We start from the raw sequence: 27,277 nt of genomic DNA on the forward strand, positions 1-27,277 counted from the left end.
TTTGGTCAGCTGCAGGGATCCTGGGCCCTTCTGAACCACTGGACAGAGCCACCCTCCTCCTTAAATGCCTTCTAGCCTTGGCACAGCACCTCCATCTCACCAAACACCTCCCAAAGATGGTGCACTGGTTAAGAGCCACTCAAGCTCTGTAATCTCGGTCAAGTTACTTAGCCTTTCTGATCCTTGGGTTCCTTATCTGGAGAATAGGGGAATAATACCTAACCCTCAGAGCTGGAATGAGGAGCCAAGGAGATACTGCTGGTAAAAGGCTTGTACCAGGTGGTAAGTGAGTCAATTCCCAGTAGCGTGTATTTGAGCGCTAGGGGGCCCCTGGGGTAGGTGTTATTACAGCTCTTTTGACGACATGGAAAGTGCAGCTCAGAGAGGTTGAGGCATTTGCCAAGGCCACACAGTGAATGAGTGGCACAGATGGGCTGAGAGCTCAGCATTCATGACCCCCAGCCTGAGTTTCTCACTTCTGCATTTGGGGTGGGGCAGACCAGTGCTGGGCTCCCCTGGGAGTGCTGGTCCTCTGGGGCAGGCTTGGTAGGAAGAGATGGACTCAAAACCATGCCAAGCATAGCAACAAAGGCCAGAGGGCTGAGGTGAGGGGATCATGAGGTGTCTCTAACCATGTCCAGGAGCTGGCATCATTCCTGGGATCCACAGTGATCCATCAGAACCCTGAAGACACCTGTGGCTTCCTTTCATAACTTCTTAGTTATAAAAATCTCATGGCTGGGAGCTTTCAGAAACAGCCCAGGCTCAGAAACCCAGAAGCCTGCCACCCAGAACAAGCCTTCCCCAAACTCAAAACCAAGCCCATTGCCATCAAGTCAATTTTGACTCATAGCAACCCCATAGGACAGAGTAGAAAGAACTGCCTCATAGAGTTTCTAAGGAGCATCTGGTAGATTTGAACTGCTGACCTTTTGGTTAGCAGCCGTAGCACTTAACCACTATACCACCAGGGTTTCTCCAGCCCTAGTGCTTGCTAAACTCCAGATGGGCCATGGGGTCATACCCTCCGTTCCCAGGCCAGCTCACCTGGATCACGTTGCTGTTGGAGTTCTTGGAGTCAGCACTGACATAGACAGAGAAGAAGGGAGAGGTGCGGTAGTGGGCAGTGACCACCTGCAGAGTGTCCTGGAAGTTGTCCTTGTCCCAGGGACCTGTGATGTTCCAGCCCCCAAGCTGTGGGGAAGGGGAGGGAATGGGGAGGCAATGAGGTGGGGGAGGCCTCAGAGACTCAAGTGCGAATTCTGGCTCTGGAGCTGACTTGCCATCTGACCTCTCAGGGTTTCAGGAGCCTCAGGAGTAACAAGAGGGATAATCTTCATTACGGGTTTCTAACCAGAGAGCCAGGGATCCCTGGGTGGGGAGCAAAGACTTACCCTAGACAAGTGAACCATGAATCTATGTGGTGGCTGCTCCCCATGGGTGCGGGGCTGGGGACATGGATGGAAAGGAGACTTCCCCTGTAAACTGTTCACGTTTTGAATACTGAACTGCAATAGTACCTATTAAAACATAGATACAAAATTCTGCCTATAGAAAAAAAAAAGACTCCATATTTTCAAAAAGGTTGACCAGCTTTAGTGTGCTCTAGTTCCCCTCAGCCCTCCGTCATGCCACCAGTCTCTCACTGGCATACTGGCACGTGGGAGCCTGTGCCAGAAAAGAGGGATGGGTACAGCCCCAGGGCCTGCAGCTACCAACCCCTGTACAATACGTGCTTTGAGTTGAGCTAGGAAGCAGGCCCTCGAGACAGCACTGGGCAGCTGGATTCCTGCCTGTGCCAGGACGCCTGGCAGCCTCCTGCAGCACCCCCTTGGAATCTGCTCACAGCTAGCTGGGAGGTGCCCAGGAGAAAGACTTCTTCCCCTGCTCAGGAGGAAGGAGAGGCCTCCAGGTCAGTGGGTCACTCCTCCAGGGAGGGCTCTCTGCCTGGTCCAAGACTCTGCCTGTCTTTCTGGAACACCCACACACATCCCTCCAACACACATAAACGCACCCTAGAGGAAAGGGAAGCAGCAGCTCAAAGGAACATTTCCTTTGTAAATATGGCCCCTGTCCCACACACAGATGCACAGAGAGACACATACATAGGACAGACAGCCGCAACAGACGCTGACACACATCCCCACCCAAATACACATACAGACATTCTCACCTACACAGAAATACACAAACACACACACACAACCCCAACACATCAGCAGATAGGCCCCCCAGCTACAGTCCAGCTGGGTGTGAGTTGGCTGGGCCCCGGTAGTACCTGACAGCTGGGGCGGAAGTAAGAAGGGCCGGCAAGTGGCTGGGCAAGAGGAGACTGGGGACTCACCTTTTCAATCAGTTCCATCAGGGGCTTGGCCTTGAGCTCCTCGATCCTGGTTTCGTTCATACACGCACGGTAGTATACTTGGGCCTTCCTCTCTGCCTCACTCACGCTGGCTGTGGAGTTCTCTGGAACAAGAAGAAACAGCAAGTTTGCCAGTCTTCCTCATTTGCCCGCAGGATGGCCTTGGGTGAGGTCTTCTTCTCAGAGCCTCATTGTATTCGGCTGTAAAACAGAGTACGGCTCCTGCCTGTCAAGAACTCGGTCACGGTGTGTAACTGAATGCCCCTGGGCAGAGCTTGGCAAACTGGAGGTACTTCCTAATTTTATTGCTGTTTTGTTGCTAGCTGCCCTTAAGTTGGCCTCCAACTCATGGTGACTCCACGTACAATGAAACAAAACACTGCTGGGTCCTGTGCCAATCTCATGATCAGTTGTGGATCAGACTGTTATGATCATACAGTTTTCCTTGACTGATTTTCAAAAGCAGATCACCAGGCCTTTCTTCCTTGTCCATCTCAGTCTGGAAGTTCTGCTGAAACCTGTTTAGCATCACAGTAATGCACAAGCCTCCACTGACAGACATGTGATGGCTAAGCATTAGGTCTATTGGCTGGGAATCGAACCTGTGTCTCCTGTATGGAAGACAAGAATTCTACCACTGAACCACCACTGCCCTCTCCCTAATCTTAGCTGACTGCAAATAAGAAGAGTCTACTACTTTTCTAACCATCGGTCAGGTTCACAGGTGTGTCCCTCAGTTGGCAGCATGGGCCCACCCAGCAGTAGGACTGTCTGCTCCCCCCGATGGACAACACTTGACACAAACACCCCGCCTGGTGCATGGAATAGAGACCTCTCTTGGTTTTCACGACCCAGATTACCTTCCCTCTGTCACGAAGACTGGAGTCGGATGGAAGCTTTAAAGGCCTCATCCGTTATGAATTTACTTGCTGTATCCTCCTCAGAGGGGCTGGGCACGTTCATCAGATTTTCGTGACTCCGAGGCCCGTTCTCCAGTCCCTTTCCTGCCCGGCAAACAGCGTCCCAATCCTCAGTGTGGATTCTCAGACCTTACACTTAGACCCCAGCAGACTCTGTTCGCCTTCTCCCTGGTCCAGATGCCACCTGCTAGAGACAGTGCTCCTGTATGCTCACAGCACGGGGAGCCCCCGATCTGCACCCAGTGAAGGCGACCATGTCCTCCTGTTCAGGCCCGTGGAAAAAAAAAACCACACCAGTTGCCATCAAGTTGACTCCAACTCATGGTGACCCCATGTATGTCATGGTAGAACTGTGCTCCATTAGGTTTTTGATGGCCGATTTTTTGGAAGTAGATGGCCAGGTCTTTCTTCTGAGGTGCGTCTGGGTGAATTCGAACCTCCAACCTTTCAGTTAGCAGCCTAGTGCATTAACTGTTTGTGCGATCCAGGGACACAGGCCCATAAAAGACCTACTACGTGCTGGGCTCCTGCGCCTGGGCCTTTGTTTCCAAGCCCTGCTCCAGACCATACCACGTTCTCTGAGTCCCTCAGTTCCGTCTGTTCTGCTTGCTCCCTCCCCGGGGAACTCCTCGCTGTCTTGGCCACTCTTCCTCACCTCACCTCACCTTCATGTCTCCCAAGTCTGAAACCCTTTCCTTTGCTACCTTCAAAAAAAAAAAAAAAAACCCAAATCCTACCTCTCTCATGAAGACTTTTTGGGTAGAACTGTATTCATCCGCTCACTAAGCTGATACCAGATGCTCACTCTGGACCAGGCACCGTGCAAGCACAGTGCTGACCGAGCCTTGGAAGCCCTTGTGTGACTCCATGGCCCCCCCACAGGGAGGACAGGAGGTAGGGCGGAAGTGGAGGGAGCTGGAGCTTCTCCCTGCTCCTTGTGAACTGGAGCTTCAGAGAAAGAAAAGTGGGAGTTCCCTGCTCAGGATGGGAGAATGGACAATCCCAGGGCAGCTGGTTTTCTTGTAAACTGGGCACACAGGCTTTGTTTCTATGGCAATGCCTTTCTTGGGAGGGAAAGCACGAGAATCAGTGTTCCTTAGGCCTGGAAGCAGCATCTCTCCATTCACATCTGGCTCTGGCCGTGACCCTGAAACGCTAGCACCAGTGCTGGGGGAGGCCACTCTGTGCTCTAGGCCTTGAGATGCCTGACATTCCCTCCTCCAGTGCCCCAAGGCCAGTGAGATAAGAGATCCAAAAAAAGGCCTCTGAAGGAAGAGCTTGGCTGAGCCAGCTACAGCACCTTCTGAGGCACGGCCATGCCCTCTTTCCCTGACACCTGTTCCATCACCAAAAGGGAGAGAGAACTTGTCCTTCAGCACAGCCTCCTTCTCTCTTCCTCAGACAGGCTGCCTCCAAAGTGCAAACTTCCTTCCTCCGAGCTCTCACAACCTAGGTGTCAGCTCTACTTGTTTGCCAACAAATATTTATAAAGTCCCTACTCTGTGGTGAAGGAGCCCTGGTGGTACAATGGTTAAGCATTTGGCTGCTAACTTTGGCAGTTCAAACCCAACAAGGCAGAACTGTATTCTGCTGCTTTGAAAAAAAAAAAAAAATTTTTTTTTTTTTGATTTGAAAGACGTGGCAATCTGTTCCCGTAAAGGTTACAGACAAGAAAACCCTATGGGGAAGTTCTACTCTGTCACAGGGGGATGCTATGAGTTAGAATTCACGCCCTGGCACACAACGACAACTCTGTGGTGGCTGCTGGGCTGGATGTGGAGGACGCAGTGGGCAAGACACACACAGGCCCTACCCTCAGGAGGCTTCCAGCCTAGCGGGGAGACAGCCAGCAGGAAGACATCACAGGGGTATCTAATTACACGCTGGGCTGGGGCAATAAAGAGAAGGTCCAAGAAGCCCTGAGAGGGATGACAGGAGCTTCATCGATGTTGGGGGCATGGGGCGGGGGGCAGGGAAAACTGCCCAGAGAAGCCATGTCTGAGCTCTGGGCTGGAACCGAGTTCAACGTGAACAGGAAGTGGGGGCTGTGCTGCCTCACCCCCATCCCACGCCTTAGTCATCCCTCTATCTCACACACTAGGCCCTCAGCAACATTTGCTGAAAGAACAGAGCCTGGTGTCCATTCTGTATGAAGAAGGACACTGCATCTGGTAGGTGAAAGGGTAATGAGGCTGTGTGCCTACCAGTGACTTGCACAGGGAAGGAAACGAGGCCAGTGGGGCAAGAAGGGTCAGGCGTGGACAGGATGTCTGTTCTTACCAGGAGTTAGTGTTCACATACCCCCTCATGTATCTCACCTGTATTCCCACTGCTGATGCTGGCTGCACAGGAGCCCTGGTAGAGGTTCAAGCACCTCTCCCAATGTCCTACCCTCGTCCACTGTTCATAGACCCCTCAGGAACAACCCATAGCATGCTCTCACCTCCGTCCACCATGGGGCACCTGCTACGCTGCAGGCTCAGGAGGACAAGAGTAGATACAAGATGGCCAGGTGGGAAGCTACTGCAGTAGGCCAGGGGACTGAAATGGGGCTTGGGCCAGGATGACAGCAGAGGAGGTGAGAAGTGATTAGAGCATGAGTGGGAGAGAGAGGTGTTGAGAATGATGCCAAGTTTCCTTGGCCTGAGTAAGGGGTTGCCATGAATGAGAGTGGAAGGCTGGGGGTGGGGCCAGGTTAGGGAAGTCAGGGGAGCAGCTCAGTCTGACGTTCGAAGTGTGAGATGTCTTTTAGACTCCCAGGCCTGGGACTTTATAGAGTTGTTGTCTTGAACTGTTTTCAGTTCATACAGGCACTGGAGCCTATGAATTCCTTAAAATTGCCTTGTTGTTATTAGGTGCCATCTAGTCAATTTTTGACTCATAGCAACCCCATGTGACAGAGTAGAAGTACCCCATAGCGCTTTCTAGGCTGTAATCTTTACGGAAGCAGATCACCAGCTATTACTCCCATGGAGCTACTAGGTGGGTTCAAACTACCAACCTTTCAGTTGGCAGCTGAGCGCTTAACCGTTGCACCATCAGGGCTCCTTAAAATTGCCACCCACTTCTGGTATTTCTGTTGCAGCAGCACTGGGTGACTAAGACACTCTCTAAGAAACCAGTTGCCATGGAGTTGATTACGACCCAAAGCATCCTCAGGTGTGTCAGTACCACTGTGCTCCACAGGGTTTTCAGTGGCTGATTTTTTGGAAGTAGACCATCAGACCTTTCTTCCAAGGTACCTCTGGGTGCCCCCAATCTTTTGGTTAGCAGCCGGGCATTAATTGTTTGCACCATTCAGGGATTTCTCTTACTGTCTACTACTATATTATTTACTCATTTACTTGCTTGTTGTCTGTCTCCGGTGCTGGACTATAAGCTGCATAAGGAAAGATTGTGTTATTTCTTACACGATTCTCGAACCAGGTGGCACACAGTCTGTCTGGTACACAGTGCACGATATTGAAATGTTGAGTGAATAAATGAATGATGAATAAATGAAGGAGTGTTCTAGGAGCCACACAGAGGAAGGTGCCACTTTGGCCTGAGGGATGAGACTTGATTTCAAAGTAAAATAAGTCAAAAGCAGTTTTTTGTTGTTGTTGTTAGGAAAGGCTTCTTTAAGACACCTCTACTTGGTGGTGCAATGGTTAAGAACTTGGCAGCTAACCATAAGGTTGGCTGTTCGATCCCACCCAGCGGCTCCACCTCCATGGGTGAAAAAGATTCCTGTAAAGATTACAGCCAAGAAATCCTATGGGGCAGTTGTACTCTATCACACAGGGTCATTATGAGCCAGAAATAAATTTAATGGCACCCAACAACAAGGTTCCAAGGGAGAAGGCAAGGAGGAAACCAACAGCCAACAGGGTGGCTTCTAGGACTGAGCCAGCGCACACATTTTGGAGATGGGCATCTCCAGGGCACCAGTGACATGGAAATAGTTTGGTAGCTCAACGCCAGACCACAAGGCTCTCAACTGCCTAGGTACTTACTTCCAGTGGCCCCAAGTTCCAGAAACCTCCTCAGCTTCACTAATGCCCCAGAGAGAAGAAAAGACAACACACTATTTAATCGGCCTGCTTCTTCCTCTGGAAGTCTTCAGGGGACAACCCTCTCCCACATCACTCCTCAGGGAGGAAACAAACATCCCAGCAGGCAGAGCCGTGACTGAGGGCAGCTGCAGGGATAGGGGTGACTGGGATTTCTGTGGCCTCCCTTGCTGCAACAGGATCAGCTGGACAGGAGCATCATGAAGCTCTGAACTCCACATCAGGGCAGGGCCAGTGTTTGTTTTAGATAAAACACAGACTCAGTTCAGACCATCACAGGTCTCTGGAGCCCCATTCTGTGAGGGGGAAAGGGGGAGCCGATAAGGGAGGCGCCTTTTCCTTCAGAAGAACAAAAATAATGATAACACCACTGCCATTTACTAGTGGCTACTGCAGGCCAGGCTCCGTGCTGAGATCTTCACAAAGGTACCGCTACTCATCACACTGATACCCCTGAGGAGGATACTATCATCTCATTTCACAGAGATGGAAAACAAGGCCCAGGGGGTGAAGGCAGCTGCCTAGGAAGGCAGAGCTAAGAAACAGCATTGGCTGGACTCTGGACTCAGGCGGGCATGCTTATGCCTTCCAGAGAGAATGGACTGCTTCCTCTGTGTGTGGGTATGGCTGTGTGTCTGTATCTTGTCATAATAATTTCAACAAGTGGGCGTTATGATTAGCACACCCAATTTATATACAAGAAGTTGGGCAACGCATCCAAGGCCACAAGAGTAAGCGGCAGAGGCCAGGACTGGAGCCCAAGCTCCTTCTGCCAGGTTGGCTCAGAAAGCCACAACTGGAGTGGAAACAGTCCAGCTGCTCCCTAAGAAGCCCTGGACACCACTCCCTCCTTGAGTTAATCAAATCACTCCACACACAAGGAAGGAGAGCCCATGGCTGGCATACCCTAGACTGGATAGAAAGCATTTAAGATGCAGATCCTGCCCACAGAGGGTTCCTGAAACGCGCTGGGGGAGGAAACTAACACAATTAGATAGAAAAGGCTGAAAAACAGATCAAAACAAAAATACAAGAGATGCCCCAAGGCGACACTATTAATTACCACATCATTGACACAGACAGATTTAACGCTTTTGAATGATTTTGTCTTGTTCCCAGGAGATTGGTTTGGGGGTAGAAAGAATGGAGAACATTACCTTTTTTCTTTATAGAATCTGTGTTGCTTGGATTGTTACAAGAAGCCTGCACTAATCTTACAGTGTAAAATATAGTAAAGTAAATTTGATAGGCACACAAAATGTAATTGAGGCTCAAGCCCTGAAAGGCCCTTTGGGAGTCAGGGAAGGCACTAATAGTGGAAGTGGGTTTTGAGCTAAGCCTTGAAGGACTGGAAGAGGGTAGAGTTGTTAGTTGCCTTCGAGCGGCCCCTAACTCATGGTGACCTCATGCACAGCAGAACAGAATGCTGCCCAGTCCTGTGTCATCCCCATGATTGGCTGTGGATTGGACCATTGTGACCCATAGGGTTTTCACTGGCTCATTTTTGGAAGTAGATTGCCAGGCCTTTCTTCCTAGTCTGTCTCAGTCTGGATGCTCTGTTTAAACCTGTTCAACATCATAGCAACACACAGGCTTCCACCGACAAATGGGTGGTGGATGGGCGTGAGGTGCACTGGCTGGGAATCAAATGCAGGTCTCCTGCCTGGAAGGCGAGAATTCTGCCACTGAACCACCAATGCCTCAGGAGGGTGGGGTAGGCACTCTAAAAGCACAGAGGCTGGAAAGCCTAAGGCAAGGTCAAGTGTACAGGGCCGTGGTCTGGCTGCAGTTCCAGGGCCCCTTCCCCTGATGCAGGGAGGCCACACTCTTGTCTCCCACAAGAACAGCCAAAGCTGGCTACTTGGGGGAGCGGCAAAGTCTGAGTGCGAGGTGGCTGTGTCTCACGTAGCTGAGGTCATCTCCCTCTGGCCAGCTGGCTGCAAGGATATGCCACAGTGGCACCTGGTCTAGTTCAGCCCACCTGCTCCAGATCTGCCTAGATTTCCTCTGAGGGGGCTAGAGGGACAAAGATTCATGCCCAGAGAAAGGACAGGCTTGTCCAAGGTCACCCAGCAAGTGGCTGCCTGGCCAGCCGACAGCCTAACCAGCATATGGAGTGTCCTCTCTCCTTCCTCCACCTTGAGAAGCCCACCCCAGGCTAGCTTAGAGCAGCCCATGCGCCCCCTTGGCTGTCCCCATCAGCTGTAGCTCCCTTCTGAGGCCTGCAGCTCCCCCCTTTTTCTCAGGGAAGCTGAAACCAGTCTGGCCTTAAGCCTAAGAATGTGCTGGATTTGTCACCCATTCACCTGTCCCCTGACCCTTACGGGTTTCCAGGTACACAGGAGGGGCCATTTCCAGGTTAGTGCCCAGGAGTGAGCTTGGGGCTAGGGGACCCCGAAGCGTGCCTTCTGGGGAAACTCCTGGGGTGACTCCAGCTATTGTAGTCACTGGGCCTGGGCAGCTCAGCCAAGTGGCCACTGGGGAAAGGAGGTTGGTGACCTATGCTTCTCAGCCAGTCTCCTCCTAAGCAGTGTTGATTGTGGTCTCTACTTGGTGAACCTGACTTAGCAGAGTCAGGTGAAAAGAGGCAGCCGTGGGTTTGAATCCTAGCTCCACCACTTCCTAGCTTAGTGATCTCAGGCAAGTAGCTTTATATTTGTGAGTCTCATCTGTAAAATGGGCATATGCAACCTATTCCATGGGTTTACCATGAGAATTGAATGAAATAATGTAAGTAAACAACCCAGCATGTCATAGAAATGCCTTGTACCCTCTTCCCTGGTAACTGGGCCCATATCAGTGTTTCTATAAGAAATAAAATATTCACAAAAAGCAATATATGCTCTTTTCATTGACCCCTCGATGAATCCTTAGAACATTCTTCTGATGCCCTGAGTTCCCACATTACAGGCAGGTGCCTCTCTGCAGTCAGAACCCTGTTGGAGAAGTCCAGGCTGAAGCTTATATACCATCACCCAGGGGGCGCTGACTTTCTGCACTCCCTGTGTGCCAGTCTCTGTACTATGCACTTCCACCCACCCCACGTGATTCAGTACTGACAGTAACTTCCTGCATTATGCACTATCCCATTTTACAGATAAGGACACTACTGGAGAGAAGCCAGGTCACTTGCCCAAGGCTGCACGCCTGATAAGCAGCAGAACTAGCAGTTACAGCCTCTAGACTTCAAAATGCTATAATCTGGCCTCTGGATACCACCAGACCCTGGTCCTGGAGTCAGGGGCTTGAATGCATGGTTCTGGCTGTTCTGTGCCCAGCTCAGTGCAGATCGCCATTCACAACATGGCCCAGGAGACTAGTATCCACTCCTCATGAGCCCTGCCACCTGGGGAGGGGGCTAGGGGGTGTGGACTCAGCCCAGACAAGCCCAAGGTCCTCCTGATAAGAACCAGCCCCAGAACCAGCAGGATCAGAACCCATGGGCAGATATACGGGCAGCTCCCAATACACAAGGGTCAGTTCTGGGCCTAACTGAGAAACTAGAGGGCTCAGCTGCCTTTCTTGTCCTGTTCTCTCTTGGTGGTGACTTCCCTTCAGAGCTTGAGCGCCTCTCCATTCTGAACTGGCAATGTGTCCTCAGCAAAGTTACTTAACTTTTCTGAGCCTCAGTTTCTTCATCTATAAAATGGGGCAACGATTCCTAAGTCCCAGGGTTGTGGTGAAGATGAAGGAGGCAATGGATACAAAGAGCCTGGTACAGTGGGCACACAGCAGGCACTCAACAAACATCAACATAAGCAGCAGCCACCATAACATGCCAGGCCTATGCAGAGCACTTTAATATACTTGCCCATTTAATTCTCACAGCCCTAAGGAGGAAGCATGGATCTTATTTTATTGATGAGAAAACAAGCCCAGAGAGGTGATGTAGTTGACCGAAGATCATGCAGCCAGTAAGTGGCTTAACCAGGATTTAAACCTGGGTCCTCTTTCTGCTAGGCCTTTAGTGCTCTGTGCTCTCGTGAGAATACAGTCCTATCAGTCCTGTAGCTGAAGGAGGTGGTATGGAATAGGGGAAAGGATCAGGCCCATAAGCCAGGCAGGCAAGTCTCAGCTCTGCCTCCTACTAGCTTGTCTTGGGCAGGACATCTAACTTCTCTGGACCTCAGTTTCTCCATCTATCAAATGGCATGAACAACACTTTCCCAGCTTCCACCCTACAGGATCATGTGGGATGACATCTACAAAAGAGTTCTGTAAACTGTAAAATGCCACGCAAAGCTCAGAGGTGAATAACAGTAACATCAACATAAACAGCAGCCACCATGACATGCCAGGCCTATGCAAAGCATTTTAAATGTACTTGCCCATTTAATTCTCATAACCCTAAGGAGGTGGTATGGTTCCCATTTTACTGATGAGGAAAAAAGCCCAGAGAGGTTATGTAACTGATCCAAGATCACACAGCCAGTAAGTGGCTGAGCCAGGATTTGATTCAGGTCCTTGTGACTCTGGAGCAGGGGTTCTAGCCCATCTTGTTATGCTACCTGAACTGTTCCCCTGCTTCTGTTGATGGTCCCCACCAAGCCCTCAGCTGGGTCTCTGGGCACTGCGGAAGGGCCATCTCTGAGTTTTGGTCTCACTACGACAGACAAACAGGAAACCCTGATGGTGTAGTGGTTAAGTGCTACGGCTGCTAACCAAAGGGTCGGCAGTTCGAATCCGCCAGGCGCTCCTTGGAAACTCTATGGGGTAGTTCTACTCTGTCCTATAGGGTCACTATGAGTCAGAATTGACTTGACGGCACTGGGTTATGACAGACATACTTGCTTTTTAAGTTTCTAGTTCTAAAATGAAGGCTGTGATCTCTTTCAAAGATACCTTCGGTAGCCCAAAGCAGGCAGGAAGAGAGCTCAAGCTGGGCTGTCCTGTTTCTGACATAGAGTTCCTTCAACTCACCCCCATATACCACCCTGCTTTGATCCTCCAGGGGACGAGCAGGAGACTATTGCTGCTTCGGCTGCTGCTAAGGGCTCCTGCCCGGGTGGCTGTCACCCAGCAGCAGCCACAGCCCCTGGGGCTGGGGTGGGAAAGAAAGGAAAAGTCTCCTTAACCAGGCTTGCTTTTTGCCACTTTGATCTAAAAGACACAATTGCCTTACATTCACACTTGTCAAATTCTCATCTTTTCCTGTCTCATAGGAAGGTTTCTGTCCTTTGAGAAAACATATCCCCTTTTAGGGGTCTCCTATTTTTTATCCACTTTTGAGTATCTCGAGGGCTTTAAAAAAACTCAGTGCAATAAGTAGTTGTCAAATCTATGTTATGCTATGGGTAGATTAATTGACTGGCTTTTCATGATCTGGCCTCTCCCAGCTTTTAGGGTCCCAGGATGGGGCAGGGGCCAGCAGGCAAGGGAGCTGATGAAGGTCTCAGTACCAAGGAGCTCAAGTGAGGACCTCTGCATGTTACAGCGTGAGGCATTGTGATGACATGCCAGAGAGGACCCAACTGGGCAGCTGGTAATGCAGCAAACATTAACCAGGGGCAGAGCTGCAAACAAGGAGACCTGGGATTCTGATTAGGGATAAAACCGCCAACGCCGATATCAACTAGAAGTGCCGGAGGCCTAACAAGATGCAAAGAGAAACACTTTGGTTAGATGGCTTATCATACAAGCCTTATCACCAGGAGGCCAAAGATTTCTGCCTTAGGAACCAGCTCTCCAAGGAACTGTTACAACTTTTGTTGGATCGAAACCTTAAAATTGGATCAAGAATGCTCAGCCTCGATTCTTTTTGCTTACAACTTTCTAAAAACCACAGCCAATACTAGGCAAAACTAAGCTGCACTCATGAAGTCATCTTTAAACTAAACAACAATTTAACTCATTTAATAAAGAAGATTTGCCTTGAGAATTGTGCTTTTTAAAAGAATTATCTATATAAGGTTAAATGGTCAACAGTAACTCTAAAACACAGACGAGAACTTTAAGGGGCAGAGAGTTTAAGTTAATGGAGGTGAAACAATACGGGCAGAGAGAGGGAGAACAGTGACACAACAGGAAGTATGTAACCACTGTCAGTGAACTGTACGGGTAAAAATTGTTGAATGGGTGTATGTTTTGTTGTATATATTTTCACCAAAAATTTAAAAAAAAGAACAAAAAACTAAGCTGCAGACTAGGAGTAGCTACATCACTATAGCTTTATGAATCAAATCCAAAGACAGCCAATTTTCAGGTTAAAGCTTTACTACCTGTCATTGTTGAGAAAACTCCGTGCTATACTTGGCATGGAAACCCTGGTGGTGCAGTGGTTAAGAGCTACGGCTGTTAACCAAAAAGTCAGCAGTTCGAATCCACCAGGTGCTCCTTAGAAACCCTATGGGGCAGTTCTACTGTGTGCTATAGGGTTGCTATGAGTCAGAATCGACTCAACTGCCACAGGTTTGGTTTTTGGTTTTATACCTGGCATATAGCAATTGTTCAATAAATGTGAATTTGTCTTCTAAAAAGAAAAATGAAACGAAGCAAAACAAAAACTCAATGAGATATCACTTCACACCCACCCAAATGACTATCATCAAAAAGTCAGATAATAACAAGTGTTGTGGAATAACTGAACCTTTACATATTGCTGGTCAGAATGTAAAATGGTGCCGCTGCTTTGGAAAAGAGTTTGGCAGGTCCTCCAAATATTAAACATAGAGTTAGCAAATGACCCAGCAATTCCACTCCTAGGCGGATACCCAAGAGAATTGAAAACATATGTCCACACAAAAATTTGTACACAAACGCTTGTAGCAGCATTCTTCGTAACAGCCAAAAGGTGGGAACAACCCCAAATGTCCATCAACCAATGAATGGATAAGTAACATGTTTTATATCCATATAAGGGAATTCAGCAATAAAAAGGAATAAAGTAGTGATACATGCTACAACGTGATGAACTTGAAAACACCTTACTGAATGAAATAAGCCAGTCACAACAGCCCATGTGCTGTACAATTCCTTTTATATCAAATGTCCCGAATAGGCAAATCTGTAGAGACGGAAGGTGGATTAGCGGTCTCTGGGGCTGGGAGAAGGAGGAATGAGAGTGACTGCCAATGGGCACAGGGTTTCTTTTGGGAATAATGAAACTGTTCTGGAATTAAACAGTGGCGATGGTTGCACAATTCTGTGAATATACTAAAAACCACTAAATAGTATACTTTATAAAGGTGAATTTTAGGATACATGAATTATATCTCAATAAAAATCTCGTACAAAAATTAAAACATTGAGCTCCAGGCTGAAGCCACAAAAGTAACAACCACAGCTACCAGTTCTGTGCACCTACTATGCACCACAGACCATGTTAATGCTTTATATATGCACTCTGTACTTCTCAAGGGAGCCCCGGTGGCACAGTGGTTAAGCACTTGGCTGCTAATTGAAAGGTACGTAGTTCGAACCCATGAACTGCTCTGTGGGAGAAAGGTTTCTTCCATAAAGATTACAGACTTGCAAACCCTATATGGCAGTTCTGCTCTGTCCTATAGGGTCACTATGAATCAGAATTCAACTCGACGGCAGTGGGTTTTGTTTTGTTTTTTAGATACCTCACAAAACTCTGCAGTTTGGGTATTACAGGTGAAGAAACCGAAGCTTGGAGATAACAGCTTACCCAGGATCACACAGTAAGTGACGAGGCAGACATTTTGACCCGGTTCCACCTACTCCAAAGCCTATGGCCTTCCCATTTTCCACCTACTCCAAAGCCTATGGCCTTCCCATTCTGCCAAACTCCTTCTTTCACTAATTTTGGCTGGGTGGGCCCGGCTGACGGTCCCCTCTGAGGCCCATTCACCCTTCCCCCTGCTGAGTGCTTACCAAGAAGGTGCTTGATGATGGCTTGGTTGTGTTCCCAGAGGTTGCTGAAGGTCCCCCAGCGCGAGTGGCCATCTGGCACGGGATTGGCTTTGATCCAGCCACCACAGGCATAGGTGAAAAAGTCTTGGCAGGGGTTCACCGTGGGGTCCATGGAGCTCAAGATGGAGCTGGTCACCGAGACGCAGGCCTCACTTAGGCATACTGAGGGGGCTCCTGTCAGGACAAGAGGCCAGTGAAGGGCGGGCAGGGAGGAGTCTGGGGGAGCATAGTGCAATTGGCCTGGGCCCAGGGATGACACGTCCCATCCGGCCCTGACCAAAGATTTGCAACTGGATGATCTCTAGGCCCTTACAGAAAAATGATTTCAACAGATTTACGATCTCCTGGCTTATAAAATCAGACACTTGTTTTATTTCTGATTTATTTACCCTGGATTGTAGTTGCCTACAATCCTTTCTATGGCTTTAAAAAGTACCAAGAACCAAAGTGTTTCTCTTAGTCCTTCCTCCCTCCCTCTCTTACTTCCACAAATATTCATTGAGTTTTTAAATTCTGCCCCTGGCATTCAACAAATTTATTCACTCATTCATGCATTCATTTATTCAACAAAATAATTACTGAGTATCTTCCAGGTTCTTTGCTGGGTATGGGGTGTGTGTGTGTGTGTGCGTATGTGTGTGTGGTGTGGTGTGAGGCTATAAAAGGCATAGCCCTTTCCTTCTAAGAGCTAATGATTTAGTTAGGGATACAAACATGTAAGAAAAGTCAAAAGACAACATTTTGCAAACATAAAGTATTTACTACGTGCAGACAAGATGGTGCCAGGACTTAGGGAGAAGAAAAAACAATTAGGAATAGGAGACAGGAGCTATGAAAAATCACTCAGAGGCAGGAGAGTTACCTCACTGAATCCTCAAAAAACAAAACCAGAACAATCCTAACAGACTGGTTTACTTACAGCCATTTTTATACATGAGGTAATTAAGGCACAGAGAGGCTAAGAATCTTGCTTAATGGCCAATCTGGGAGGTGAGCCGTGCTGTTCCTCTACTATACCACATTCTTCCCACTATGGGCCGGGCGAGAGTACTTTTTGGGCACCGACTACGTTCTCCCGTGATAACTGCCCCACATTGTCAGGTGGCAGGGCAGCCCTGCCTCCCAGATGCCAGAGTAAGCAGGGACAGCAGTTGGTACAGCTGGTCAGTGGAGAGGGCTGCCAAATGCTACACATGCCCCCAAAACACAAATGAGCAGAGAAAGCAGCTTCTGAGCAGGTTCTTAGAGGACTCAGGGCAGCGGTGGTGAGGGCTGTCCAAAGGCCAGAGGAGAGGAAGAGGACAGACCTCTGCCTCGAGGCACGTGAGGACCCATAGTGGTGGGCTCTAGCAAAGAAACTAAATCAGACCATGGGCAGCCTCAGGAGTGGTCCGATCAGAGGGGCAAGGCAAATCTGACTGCAAGAGACTGGGACGAAGACCCGGGCTTGAGCTAAGAACACAGACACAGCCTAATCATCTGTTGACACAAGCCGGGCTGCAGACAATAGGGACTGTTTACTGAACACCAAGCGTGCCAGATACTTCACACGCAGTCATGATCTCATTTAAGCGTCACAATGGGCAGCAGATACAGGGGTGATAGCCCCATTTATAGATGAGGAAATGGAGGCTCTGAGAGAGTGAACCAAATAAGGTCACAAAGTTGAATGGGAGAGTTAAGGTCTGAACCCAGGGGTGTCAATTCCAGCGCTGTGGTCTTCTGCTTTCCCAGTCACAAAGGGGCTGGTGGGTGGCCTGACTGGTGATGGCGAGTTTGATTTCCCCACTGTGCAGGGAGGCTGTTAGACCTGGGTTCAAATCCCAGCTTTCTGCTTCCTGCTGTGAGCCTTACTTGAGTGACATCATCTCTCTAAGCCTCGGTTTCTCTATCTAGAAAACAGGAAGAAGAAAGAGCAGGACCAAATTCACAGGGCTGCTGTGAGGATGAACTAATTTCATGTCTGAGAGATCAGACCTGAGACTCAGTGAATGGGGGCTGATGTTCCTAACACACGACCTCCCCTCTGGCTCTTCATGTCCCATTGGACAGAGATCCAGGCAGAAGTGACTGGAGAAACGCTAGAAGTTTGGGGTCAGTGTGCTTGACCCCTCTCCCTTTACTGTCTTTGCCTTCCTGTGTGCCCACCCATGTCCTCTGGTCTGGAGGGGCTGAATGGTTGGGGATGGGGCCTCAATGCGCTTGATGATAACAACAAAAACCTAATTCTTTTTCTTTCTCTCTTTTTCTCGTGTACGTGCACACACACCCGCACATGCACACGCAATCAGATTCTAAGGTGCCCCCTCCCTGAAAATAATTCTCTTCTAGTCTTTCTTTTGGATAGTCCCAGCAGCTGAAATTTAGTCAAGTTTTACTTCCTATAATTTTTTGTATTGAAAAAATAGGTATTCCCAGGCCAATCTTTAGAGAGCAGAACAGAATGCAAGGACTGGCAGGGGCAGTCTTCACCTTACTCAGAAAACATAATCCAGCCAATCTTGTGTGGTTAATTTGTGGGCTTATTAATATCTGATGACAAACACAAAGTCCTTCAGACTGACTTAGGGCTCAGAGGAGCTACACAACAGCTGAAAAATTAGAGTTTCTGGATTTTGAGGTAAACATTTGCTTTGAGATAACTGTACAATTAAAAAATTATTTATAACTATGGGTCTCTAGTCACCAGAAGCAAAGCAGTAAGAAGGCAACTGAAAGCTCAGAGAAGAAGCAAGTCTACATGAGCCATAACCTTATCTACCCTGAGACCAAAAGAACTAGATGGTGCCCAGCCATCACCACTGACCATTCTGACTGGGGTCACAATAGACACTCCCATGTAGAACGGGAGAAAAACGTGGAGCAGAAGTCAAATTCTTATTTAAAAAAAAAAATTAGACAAACTTGAACAGTAGAGAATAGAGGACTCCCTGAGACTATCACCCTGAGATACTCTCTAAACCTAGAACTGATCCTAGCCCTTGAGATTACCTTTTGATGAAACAGCAGAGTGGCACACAGAATAAAGGACATTATCTATAAGATTGGTGCCCTACTTAAAAACCATCAGTATTAGACCAAAAGGCCAACAATTACTCAAAAGGAAAAATGAGAAGATAAGGGGACAGGGAAACTAGAGTACTGGAAAGGGAACAAACAGAACACAAAGAGAATTTTGACACATTTAGATAAATATAACTAATGTCACTGAGCAATTTGTGTAGAAATTATCAAATGGGAATCTAACTTGCTATGTACACTTTCACCAAAAACTCAATAAAATATTATTGTAAAAAAATATTGAGCTATAAAGTATGATAATGGAGCTCTGGTGGCACAGTGGTTAAGAGCTATGGCGAGCTATGGCTGCCTACCCAAAAGATCAGAGGTTTGAATTCACCAGCTGCTCCTTGGAAATGCTATGGGGCAGTTCTTCTACTCTGTCCTACAGGGTTGCTATTGGTTGGAATTGACTCGAAGGGAATGGGCTTGGTTTTGGTTAAGGTAAGACAATATAGAGAGGAAACGGTGGGGAATATGACTCCATTTTAAATGTCTCCAGATCAGATCATCTTAATTGGAGTTGTGTTTCCCCCTCCCCGACTAGGGGATGTATCAGAATCTTTATGGGGCTGGGGGAGAAGAGGATGTCTGCGTAAGTTTGAAAAAGCCTATTGACTATTAGGATATAATTTCATATTTGGAAAGGAAAAAGAATTCCTACTGTTATACAACAAATATAGGAAGTAAAGCTTGACAAAATTTCGGTTGATGGGACTATCTAGAAGAGAGACTAGAAAAGAGTGGTTTTCAGGGGCACATCAGAATCTCTGTGTGTGTGTGTGTGTGCACATGAGAGAGAGAATAAGGTTTTTGTGGTTATCATAAGGGAACTTGGGTTTAAAAACAAAATAAGAAGTCAGTCCCAAGGAGTCCATCTCAGAGGTTTGAATTCTTCACTGAGGACCTACTCTGCCAGGCACTGGGCTAGGCACCTAAAAATATCAGTTGCTGCCAAGTTGACTTCAACTCATGGCAACCTGATGTGTGTCAGAGTAGAACTGTACTCCATAGGGTTTTCAATGGCTGATTTTTCAGAAGTAGTTGGCCAGGTCTTTCTCCTGAAGCACCCCTGGGTGGACTCCAACTTTCAAACTTTTGGTTAGCAGTCAAGCTCATTAACCGTTTGCACCAGCCAGGAACGCTTGGCTAGGTGCACAGGTGAAGCTTAGAAATGAAACTGTTTATTTAATTGTCTATTTAATGGTTTGTAGATTCCTTACCAAATATGCCTGGCTCAGCTGGTGCTACTGCATATTTGATTAATGGTTTCCAGGTCCTCCTCAACTAACATCAAAGTCAACACCTTCAAAATTTGGCTCACGTTCCATCTTCTTAGGGAAACCTTCCCAGACTTCCAGCTGGGCTAGTCCCCCTTCTTCTGGGCCTATTGGCTGCCTGATATCCGCTGTCCCAGCACAGACTATGCAGTGCTTGATGGCCATCCACCTGTCTACCTCCCCTACTAGACTGTTACCTTGAAAGTAGGGCTAGTGTTTTATTTGCTTTTATATTTCCTTTGTCCAGCATTGTACTTGGCACCTAGCAGTTGTTCAACACATGTTTGTTGAATGAATACATGATCGAATGATGAATGAATGAAAGAGCTTGTCCAACACTTGGTCACCAAACATGGAGGCAGAAAATATTTCTTTCCTTCAGGCCAGGTATGGTCAGTCAAGAAGGCAGGGGCAGGTCCCAGGTTTAACTCACAGACACTCGTCTGGATGCACCTGGCCTTAACACTCTGAAAGACACTCTAGAGGATTTTCTGGGAGAATTTGTTGGTTGTTTTCCTGCTGCTGTTTGAAAAGCACCTGCAGTGTCTGGAGAGGAGGGTGCAGCAGGAACGGGGATAAATATGTACTCAAGTGTCCGGACGTAATATACAGGTAGGTCCTTCAGAATCATCACAGGATTTGCCTTGACAGGACTGGTGTTTGGTCAGATGTGGCTGATGCCAGCACCTGCTGCTGGGTAACGAGGTGGGTGTTGATATCTGGGGTGGCCACTGCTTTCCCAGGCCACTGCAGCCCACGAGATCATGTGGGTTGACTCAGGGGTCACCTGATCCCCTGCCTGGCTCCATCTGGTAAGAAGGGATGTCCCTCTCACCCAATTCTGGGCCTAGGGAAAGCCCTTCCTTATCCCTGAGCTGGGATAGAGATGGAACAGGACTTCACCTTTGTGGGCACCATCTGGGAATAACAGCAGACGTGTTTTGGGCCTGATCACCAGGAGGTGGCCCACAGGGGCACCCTGTTAGTTTCTGGTGAAGAAATACCTTGGGAACACCTAGAGGCAACATTCGCTGCTGGAGTCTGGTCTGCTCCCACACGCAGGGCCAAGAGCTGGGCAGACAAGGCTGGCCAGGGTCCAGACTGGACCGACAGAGTGTTCTGAACTGAAGCTGATTTAGGGTGAGCATGATCAGCAGAAAAAGGTTGCCCCAGGTCGAATCCTCCTCCTAGTTCCTCTAATCATTTGCTTTGCAAATTCTTGGCATACCTATGGCATGCAGGCATTAGGTCAAGCACATATGGCTAAGGGCTGGAAACCATGAATCAATAAATCAAGTATGCATTCAGGACCTGCTGGGCTAGGCACAATACGAGGCACATTTGGTAAAACACAAAACAAAAACAACAAAAAAATCTACAAACTTAAATAATTAGTTACTTATTATTTTTTTTTTTTTAAGCACCATCTACATACTTTTTTTTTTTTTTTTTTACATACTTAGCCCAGTGCCTGGCAGAGTAAGCACTCAATGTTTATGGAATGAATGAATGAATGGATATGTACTTGAGCCAGGACGGAGGCAAGGATGACTCAAATGAAGTCCCTAGGCTCTTCCCCATCCCAGTCCAGCAGGGCCACCTATGCAGGCCAACAACTTCACAGTGGGGATGGGCTCAACCAAATCTGGGGGAAGGTTTCCCAATCCTGTGAAGCTCATGGTCTCTTTGAAGGGGCGAGTGACCAAGTTGGTAGGGTGGGACCCTAAGGAAAGCTCCCAGATGCCCCTTAACCAGGTGGGCCATCTGCAATCAGAAAGCTAAATGCTGGGGCACAGGGGAGGGGGAGAGACTCTGGAGTTGGCTGGACTCCCCATCCTTGTTTGTAACTGGAACCCACTCTTTCCAGCCCCATAAATGCCTATTGAGCATTAAGCCTATATGAGGCACTTGCTAGAGGCCCAGAGAGCCAGCTTTAGAGTCCTGACAGTGTGGTCAAAGCCAAGCTCTCCATGTCACCATACACAAGGTCAAAGAGATCCATCCATTACAGACGTACACAAAGGGCAACTGGGTCACGGAGGGCAGCTTTCTAAGGACAGGGCTTTTTCAGAGCTGAAAGGCCATTTCTGGGAGCAGCATGTACACTCAGACACACTGGGATTACCCAGGGAGGCGGGGCCTGTGGCTGAATTCCAGCCTCCCCTCTCCTTCTCTCCCCAGCCCTCTAACCTCGGGCAAGTCACTTAATTTCAGAGCCTCGGCTTCCTCAGATGTAAAATGGGGCCCAAGGTAACCACACTGCACACAGTTGCTGTGAGGAGGAAATGAGATCACATCTGTAAGGTAGTGTTTGGACCATGGGAAGTATCCAGAAAATGGACGGCACTGGGTGTTTTTTTTTTGATTACCATTTTACTGGATCTAAGAATGGCAGACAGTACCACCTGTGTATCTAATCAGCCCACCTCCTATCAACAACAGTACTTAGAGCTGAGGTTAAAGAAGCCCTACTAGGCACCAGGAATGTCATATTATCTTGAACCCTCAAAGCCATCCCCAAACTGACCACTGTTTCCCCCCCTTAAAGTAGAGAAGACACAGACAGGCTCTGGCAGGTCAGGTCAAGTGACTTGTCCAAGATCACACAGCCAATAAGTTGCTGGGCCAGGGTTTTAAATCAGATCCTTCTGTCTCCAAAACCTTTACACCACCCGCCTCCCAGGTCTTGGTCTATCTCAGCAACCTGAGCCCTCCAGGCTACATCCCCTTCTTGGGCTTGGAGGCCACTCCTGGCATGAGCAGGGAAGACCTCCCCTGACCTTGGACAAGTGGACAGAGCCAGGGACAGAAGTGAGCCACGTCCACGATATGACACGCAGGCACCTACTTGTCTGGTACTGGACGCCCAGTGCTGCCAAGCAGGCCACCAGCCCCACCGCCAGAAGCACCACCAGCACCACCAACCGCTTCTCCACCTGGGTCCGGGCAGCCCAGCACCTCTGGCTGTTCCCCTTCCGGGGGCTGTGGAAGTTCACCTGCAGGGAAGGAGGTGAGAGGGGTGGGGAGAATATAAGCCCAGTGCTCCCCTTCCCCAGAAAGATGGGGCTCCGCTGCAGGCCCAGGCCCTGGGGAGACATCAGGGCCACCCTGGGTCTCAGGGGTGGTCTGGTTCCCACGGACTCAGCCCTAATCTAGGAAAGGATCCGCCACCCTGCTCAGCAGCTTGGATTTGCTTCCAAGCATCAGAGAGTCCGTAGCTCAATCCAGCCAGGCCCGTGTATTTAAGTGTCATCGGATACGGGCGGAAGGAAAAGGGGGAAAAAAACCCAGCTTTTCTCTGTTTTTCCTGTAAGAAGTTCAAAAAAGAACAGGATGTTTGGACTCACAGGCATCCAGGGAGTGTCCAGCTGGGCTCTCCTTGGAACCCCACACCACCAGGCTGGGGACATGGATGCCACAACCATGCTCACACTGATGGCACTATCCAGGAGCACAGATGTCCCTAGCACATTAACCCCTCACAGTCCCATAAGGGCTGCATTCTTATCTCTCTTTTTACAGATGAGGAAACTGAGGTCCAGAGAGCTGTGTCCCCATCAGCTCTAGAGGCCACAAGTGGGTCAGAGATTTGGGTCTTAGGAGATGTTGGGGGAGATGCAAGGAGAAATAGCTCCAGACAGGTCCTTAATGGGAGGAAAATGCCCCCAGCCTAACAGTCTAGCTAAACAGGAAGGGAGGCACAATGAGAGGAAGTGTGGCAGGGCCCTCCCAGGCTCGAGGACGGGACACACCAGCCACCAGCACTCAGAGCCCTCAGCCCAGGCCCTTCACACCTGAGGCCAGTTCAGGGTTCCTAGGGGTGCTTCCTGCAAAACCCAGGGTCCCAGGACAGAAAGGGTCTCCTGAAGGTGAGGCTTCGTTCAGTGAACATGTGGCACTGACTCAGGGTCACACTGAACATACAGAGGGGAAGACAGGCTGCCTCGATTTCAGCTGCTTAGAGTACAGCAGGGAGACAGATAAAGAAACAGACAGGGGTGGGCAAGGTTCAGTCAGGGAAGGCTTTCTGGAAGGGGTGATGCCTTGACTAGATCTTCAACAGTACATAGGAGCTAGAGAGGTGAATGCGGGAAGGGTGAGGAAGGCAAAGCCTAGATCCTAAGGGGTACTGTAAGCCAGGTTAACAAGTTTGCACTTTTTCCTGAGGGCCGGAGTGGCATGATTAGATTATCCTTTTGGAAAAGGTTAAGGTGAAGGAGCAAGGCTTGGACGGGAGTGAGTATGGAGGCAGGGAGACTCCTAAGGAGGCTGTCCCAGCCTGTCAAAGAGCAGGGAGAGGGGGCAGCCACTGGGAAGAAAAGGAGACCCAGATTCTGAGCTGCAAAGGGCTCTACAAACAGCTGAAGTGGTGCCTGCTCCCAGGAGCCAAGTCTCAGTCCTGTGGGAGTCTGGCACCTGGGGGTCTGAGGCAGGTCACCTTAGGGAAGGGTACCATGTAGTCATCACTGGGTGTTCTCAGGGCAGGAAGCGAGTAGGAATTGATGACCAGAGAAAGGAGAACACATGTACTCTCTGTGGAAGAAACAGTGGGTTCTAAATATAAAGCCGAGAAAAGGAACTTGAGGCTTGGTGTCATTTCTAAAACAGTCCAGCCTGGCTGGATCCCCGGAAACCGAGAAAAGGAATTTGAGGTCTGGTCTTATTTCTGAAGAGGTCCAGTCTGACTGACCCCTGTTCCCAGCCCTTCCGCGGCCCAGGAGGCTCTGATGCTAAAGCAGCAGTGTCAGGTCAAGGGAGGGACGCAGCCTTCTGAAACTCCTTGAAAACCTTTTTTAAAGTGTGAGAAATGAAACCTTCTGACCATGCTACTCTACTCTGGGCTGCGAGGGCCTGGTGCAGAGACACACAGCCTGGGAGGGTGCTAATGTGTTCACCACACTCAAAAGTTCACAAGTTTACAAAGTGCTTTCCAGAGACATCAATTATCTCATACAATCTACCCTGGGGACCAGAGATCAGAGGGGCCCCAGAGGATATGAAGCCCGTGCTATCTCACCTGGTGGTACCGACATTTATTTCACTCTTCTTGCTGTCAGTCTGTTCCTAGACTTGTCACCTGTCTCACCCCTCCTCCTCCTTGAGGCCTCTCAGTCCCCCCATTATCACAGCTCAGCTACTGGGAGGTGTGTGTGTGTGCATGCGCACAAGGTGAAGAGGCAGTGGGACCTTGGTTTAAGAGGCACCCCTCTGCCTGGTGCCGGCTCTAGGAAGCCTGAGAGGTTCTGGGCAGCACAGCGAGTCAGAGCTGGAAAACCGGAAAACTCCACCTTATTTAGACAGAGAAATACTATGGTATGGAGAGCATAGAGATGGCCAGGAGGAGGACAAAGAAAGGAGCTAACTGAGAAGGTGAAAGGGGAAGAAAGAAAGAAGAAATAAAGGGAGTTAGGAGCCCTGGTGGCGCAGTGGTTAAGTGCTTGGCTGCAAACTGAAAGGTCAGCAGTTTGAACCCACCAGCCGCTCCGCAGGAGAAAGATGTGGCAGTCTGCTTCCATCAAGGGTACAGCTTTGGAAACTCTATCGGGCAGTTCTACTCCGTTCTTTAGGGTCACTGTGAGCCGGAATTGACTCAATGGCAAATGATTAACATTTGACTGCATACTAAGTGTCTGTGGCATTGTGTTAATTCTATTTTGTTGCTCGAGTATGCTATTTCATACTCACAACATCCCTAGGGGTAAGTATGAGTCTTAGCTCTAGAAGAAATACAGGAAGTGTGGGTGGGGCAGGGGTGGGGAGAGGAGGGAGGACAGTGGGACAGCCCAGCTCTCCAGAACTGACAGCCTTGTCCTCTTTCGGCAGTGCTACCCCTGAGGCACAGAGCCTGGAGCTGAGCCTCTCTGTCTGATGTCAAGCTAAGTGCTGAATCTAAACAGATGGTGTTTGCTGTGAAATTAAATTAGAATTAAGTCAGAATTAAATTAAAGATTCATAGTTCCAGGCAGGAAGAGCAAGCGGAATTTGAAAACAGGGTTTTTAGCCTTTGCAATGTGCTTCATTCAACTTGTGCTGCCAGGCGGAGGGCCTCGTGGTTTCTAGATAAGCCCTTGTTTCTGAGGGCAGAATGAATCCAGAAGCATCCTCCTGGGGAGGATGGGAAGGGAGTCAGCTAGAGGTGCTGTGCTGGGAACAACGGCTCTTTGGAAGAGGCTGTCCACACATTCCTGGGAGCAATGAAGGGGCCAGGGTGCAAGTCAGAGCACTGCTTCCTAAAGGCTGCCTCCCTGAGCCCCAGGCACACCTGCCCGGCCTCTTTCATAGGATGGTGCGGAGGAGCCTGGGAGATGAGGTCCCAGGTGGGGAGGATGCTGGTGCTTTTTCACTCTTTTTGGAAATGAAGGCATGTCAATCATGAGAAACTGGTCTTCTGTGACTTGGAGAGTAGGAAGATTAGTGGCAAGCAGCCTAATCCCTCTCAGGCGAGGTAACTGGGAAGTGGCCATCAGCCAAGGAGCAGAACTGATGCTTGAAGGATGGAGTTGAGAATCACAGAAGACACTCAGCTCACTGGCAGGTTTAATTTCCTCCGTATTGTCGTGTGAGGCAGAGAAAGGGGTGCCCTCAGAAGAGAGAGACAGAAGGAAAGAAAAACTGAGAGAGAGAAAGAGAGTCGGGCTGTGCAGCCCGGGAGTTCCCAGGGTTTTCACAGCCAAGGAAACAAAGCTCTAATGAGGGATAAATATTTGGTTACAGAAGTGAGTGTTCGGCTCACCTAGGCTTAGAGCAAGAACGAGTTTTGCAGGCCAGGACAGGGCACAGCCTGGGGTCCAGGAGACAAGCCAGCAACAGAAGGGTGGGGGCTGGGCAGAGCCCAATTTTCAGAGGAAGCAGGGAGTCAGGAGGGAAGGCAGAGGCATTCCCTGAGGCTGCTTCTCTTGAGCCGTGGCCAGAACTCCCCCTACCCTAAGACCTAGGTTGCACGGAGCAGCAAACAGGAGTAGTTTGGCCAAGGGCTTGGCAGGGATCCGACCCCCTGCAGTCCAGGAGCCTGGCTGGCCTCTGTGAGAGCTGGCAGGGGGACCAGGCTTGGAGTCAGCCTTTCACAGCAGGCAGACCGTGACAGCTTGCTCAATGAGGCACCCTGCCTATCGAGGGTGTCCATTTGGGGAAGTTCCGTCCAGTTAAGTTTCCATGAAGTAGACTTCCAGCTGAGGTCACTGGGGCCAGTTGAGGGCAAAACTATAATGTCCTCTCATTTTCCCATGCTCCTGCCTGAGCCCTACCTGCCCCCTGCCCCCACAGTTGACTCTCTTCCAACTACTGGTAACAGCTTACAGCATTACCTGTTGCATTGCCCCTATGGGCATCAGTCTCCGGTCTCTAAAATGAGGAAACTGGATGAGGCCCTAGGTTTGACCATCTCCCATTGTAGAACAACTTTCAGCCAGGAGTATAATGCTCTAACAGGTGGATGGAGTTGAATGGAGTTGGAAGTACCTCCTGGTAAGCAGAGAGAGAGGTCTTTTTTAAGTACAGGGTGGAACTGTCCCTTAAATCCTCCTCAAGAAACAGCCCTGTGCATAGAGAAAAATGAGAAAAATACTACTAAGAATGAATTAATATCTCAGCTTTCCTTTTTCTTAAAAAAAAATTTTTTTTTTTTAGAAGTAACTGGATGAGTGTCAAAGGTTTCAGTAAATAGTTGTGGCCATCTGTTCCCCAGTTTAGGATGGGAGCATAACAACTTCGGTTATTTCCCTTCAAGCT

General features: G+C 49.0%; 1 protein-coding gene across 4 annotated transcripts in view; it reads right to left on the minus strand.

Annotated features, from left to right (window-relative positions):
* Positions 1–27,277, minus strand: part of ECE1 (endothelin converting enzyme 1) — a 137,742-nt gene that overhangs the window by 33,863 nt on the left and 76,602 nt on the right. For 2 of the 4 annotated variants that reach the window (XM_049878177.1, XM_049878175.1), the window contains exons 3-6: positions 22,398–22,545; positions 15,171–15,383; positions 2,345–2,466; positions 1,048–1,194 (exon numbers count right to left, since the gene is read on the minus strand). In XM_049878177.1, the coding sequence (XP_049734134.1) occupies positions 1,048–1,194; positions 2,345–2,466; positions 15,171–15,383; positions 22,398–22,545 (630 nt within the window). Of the gene's footprint in view, positions 1–1,047; positions 1,195–2,344; positions 2,467–15,170; positions 15,384–22,397; positions 22,794–22,896; positions 23,163–27,277 lie in introns of those variants that run through there. The other 2 variants (XM_049878178.1, XM_049878176.1) reach the window with 2 other exon arrangements.

The sequence above is a fragment of the Elephas maximus genome, chromosome 3 (assembly GCF_024166365.1).
Source record: "Elephas maximus indicus isolate mEleMax1 chromosome 3, mEleMax1 primary haplotype, whole genome shotgun sequence".
NCBI lineage: Eukaryota > Metazoa > Chordata > Mammalia > Proboscidea > Elephantidae > Elephas > Elephas maximus.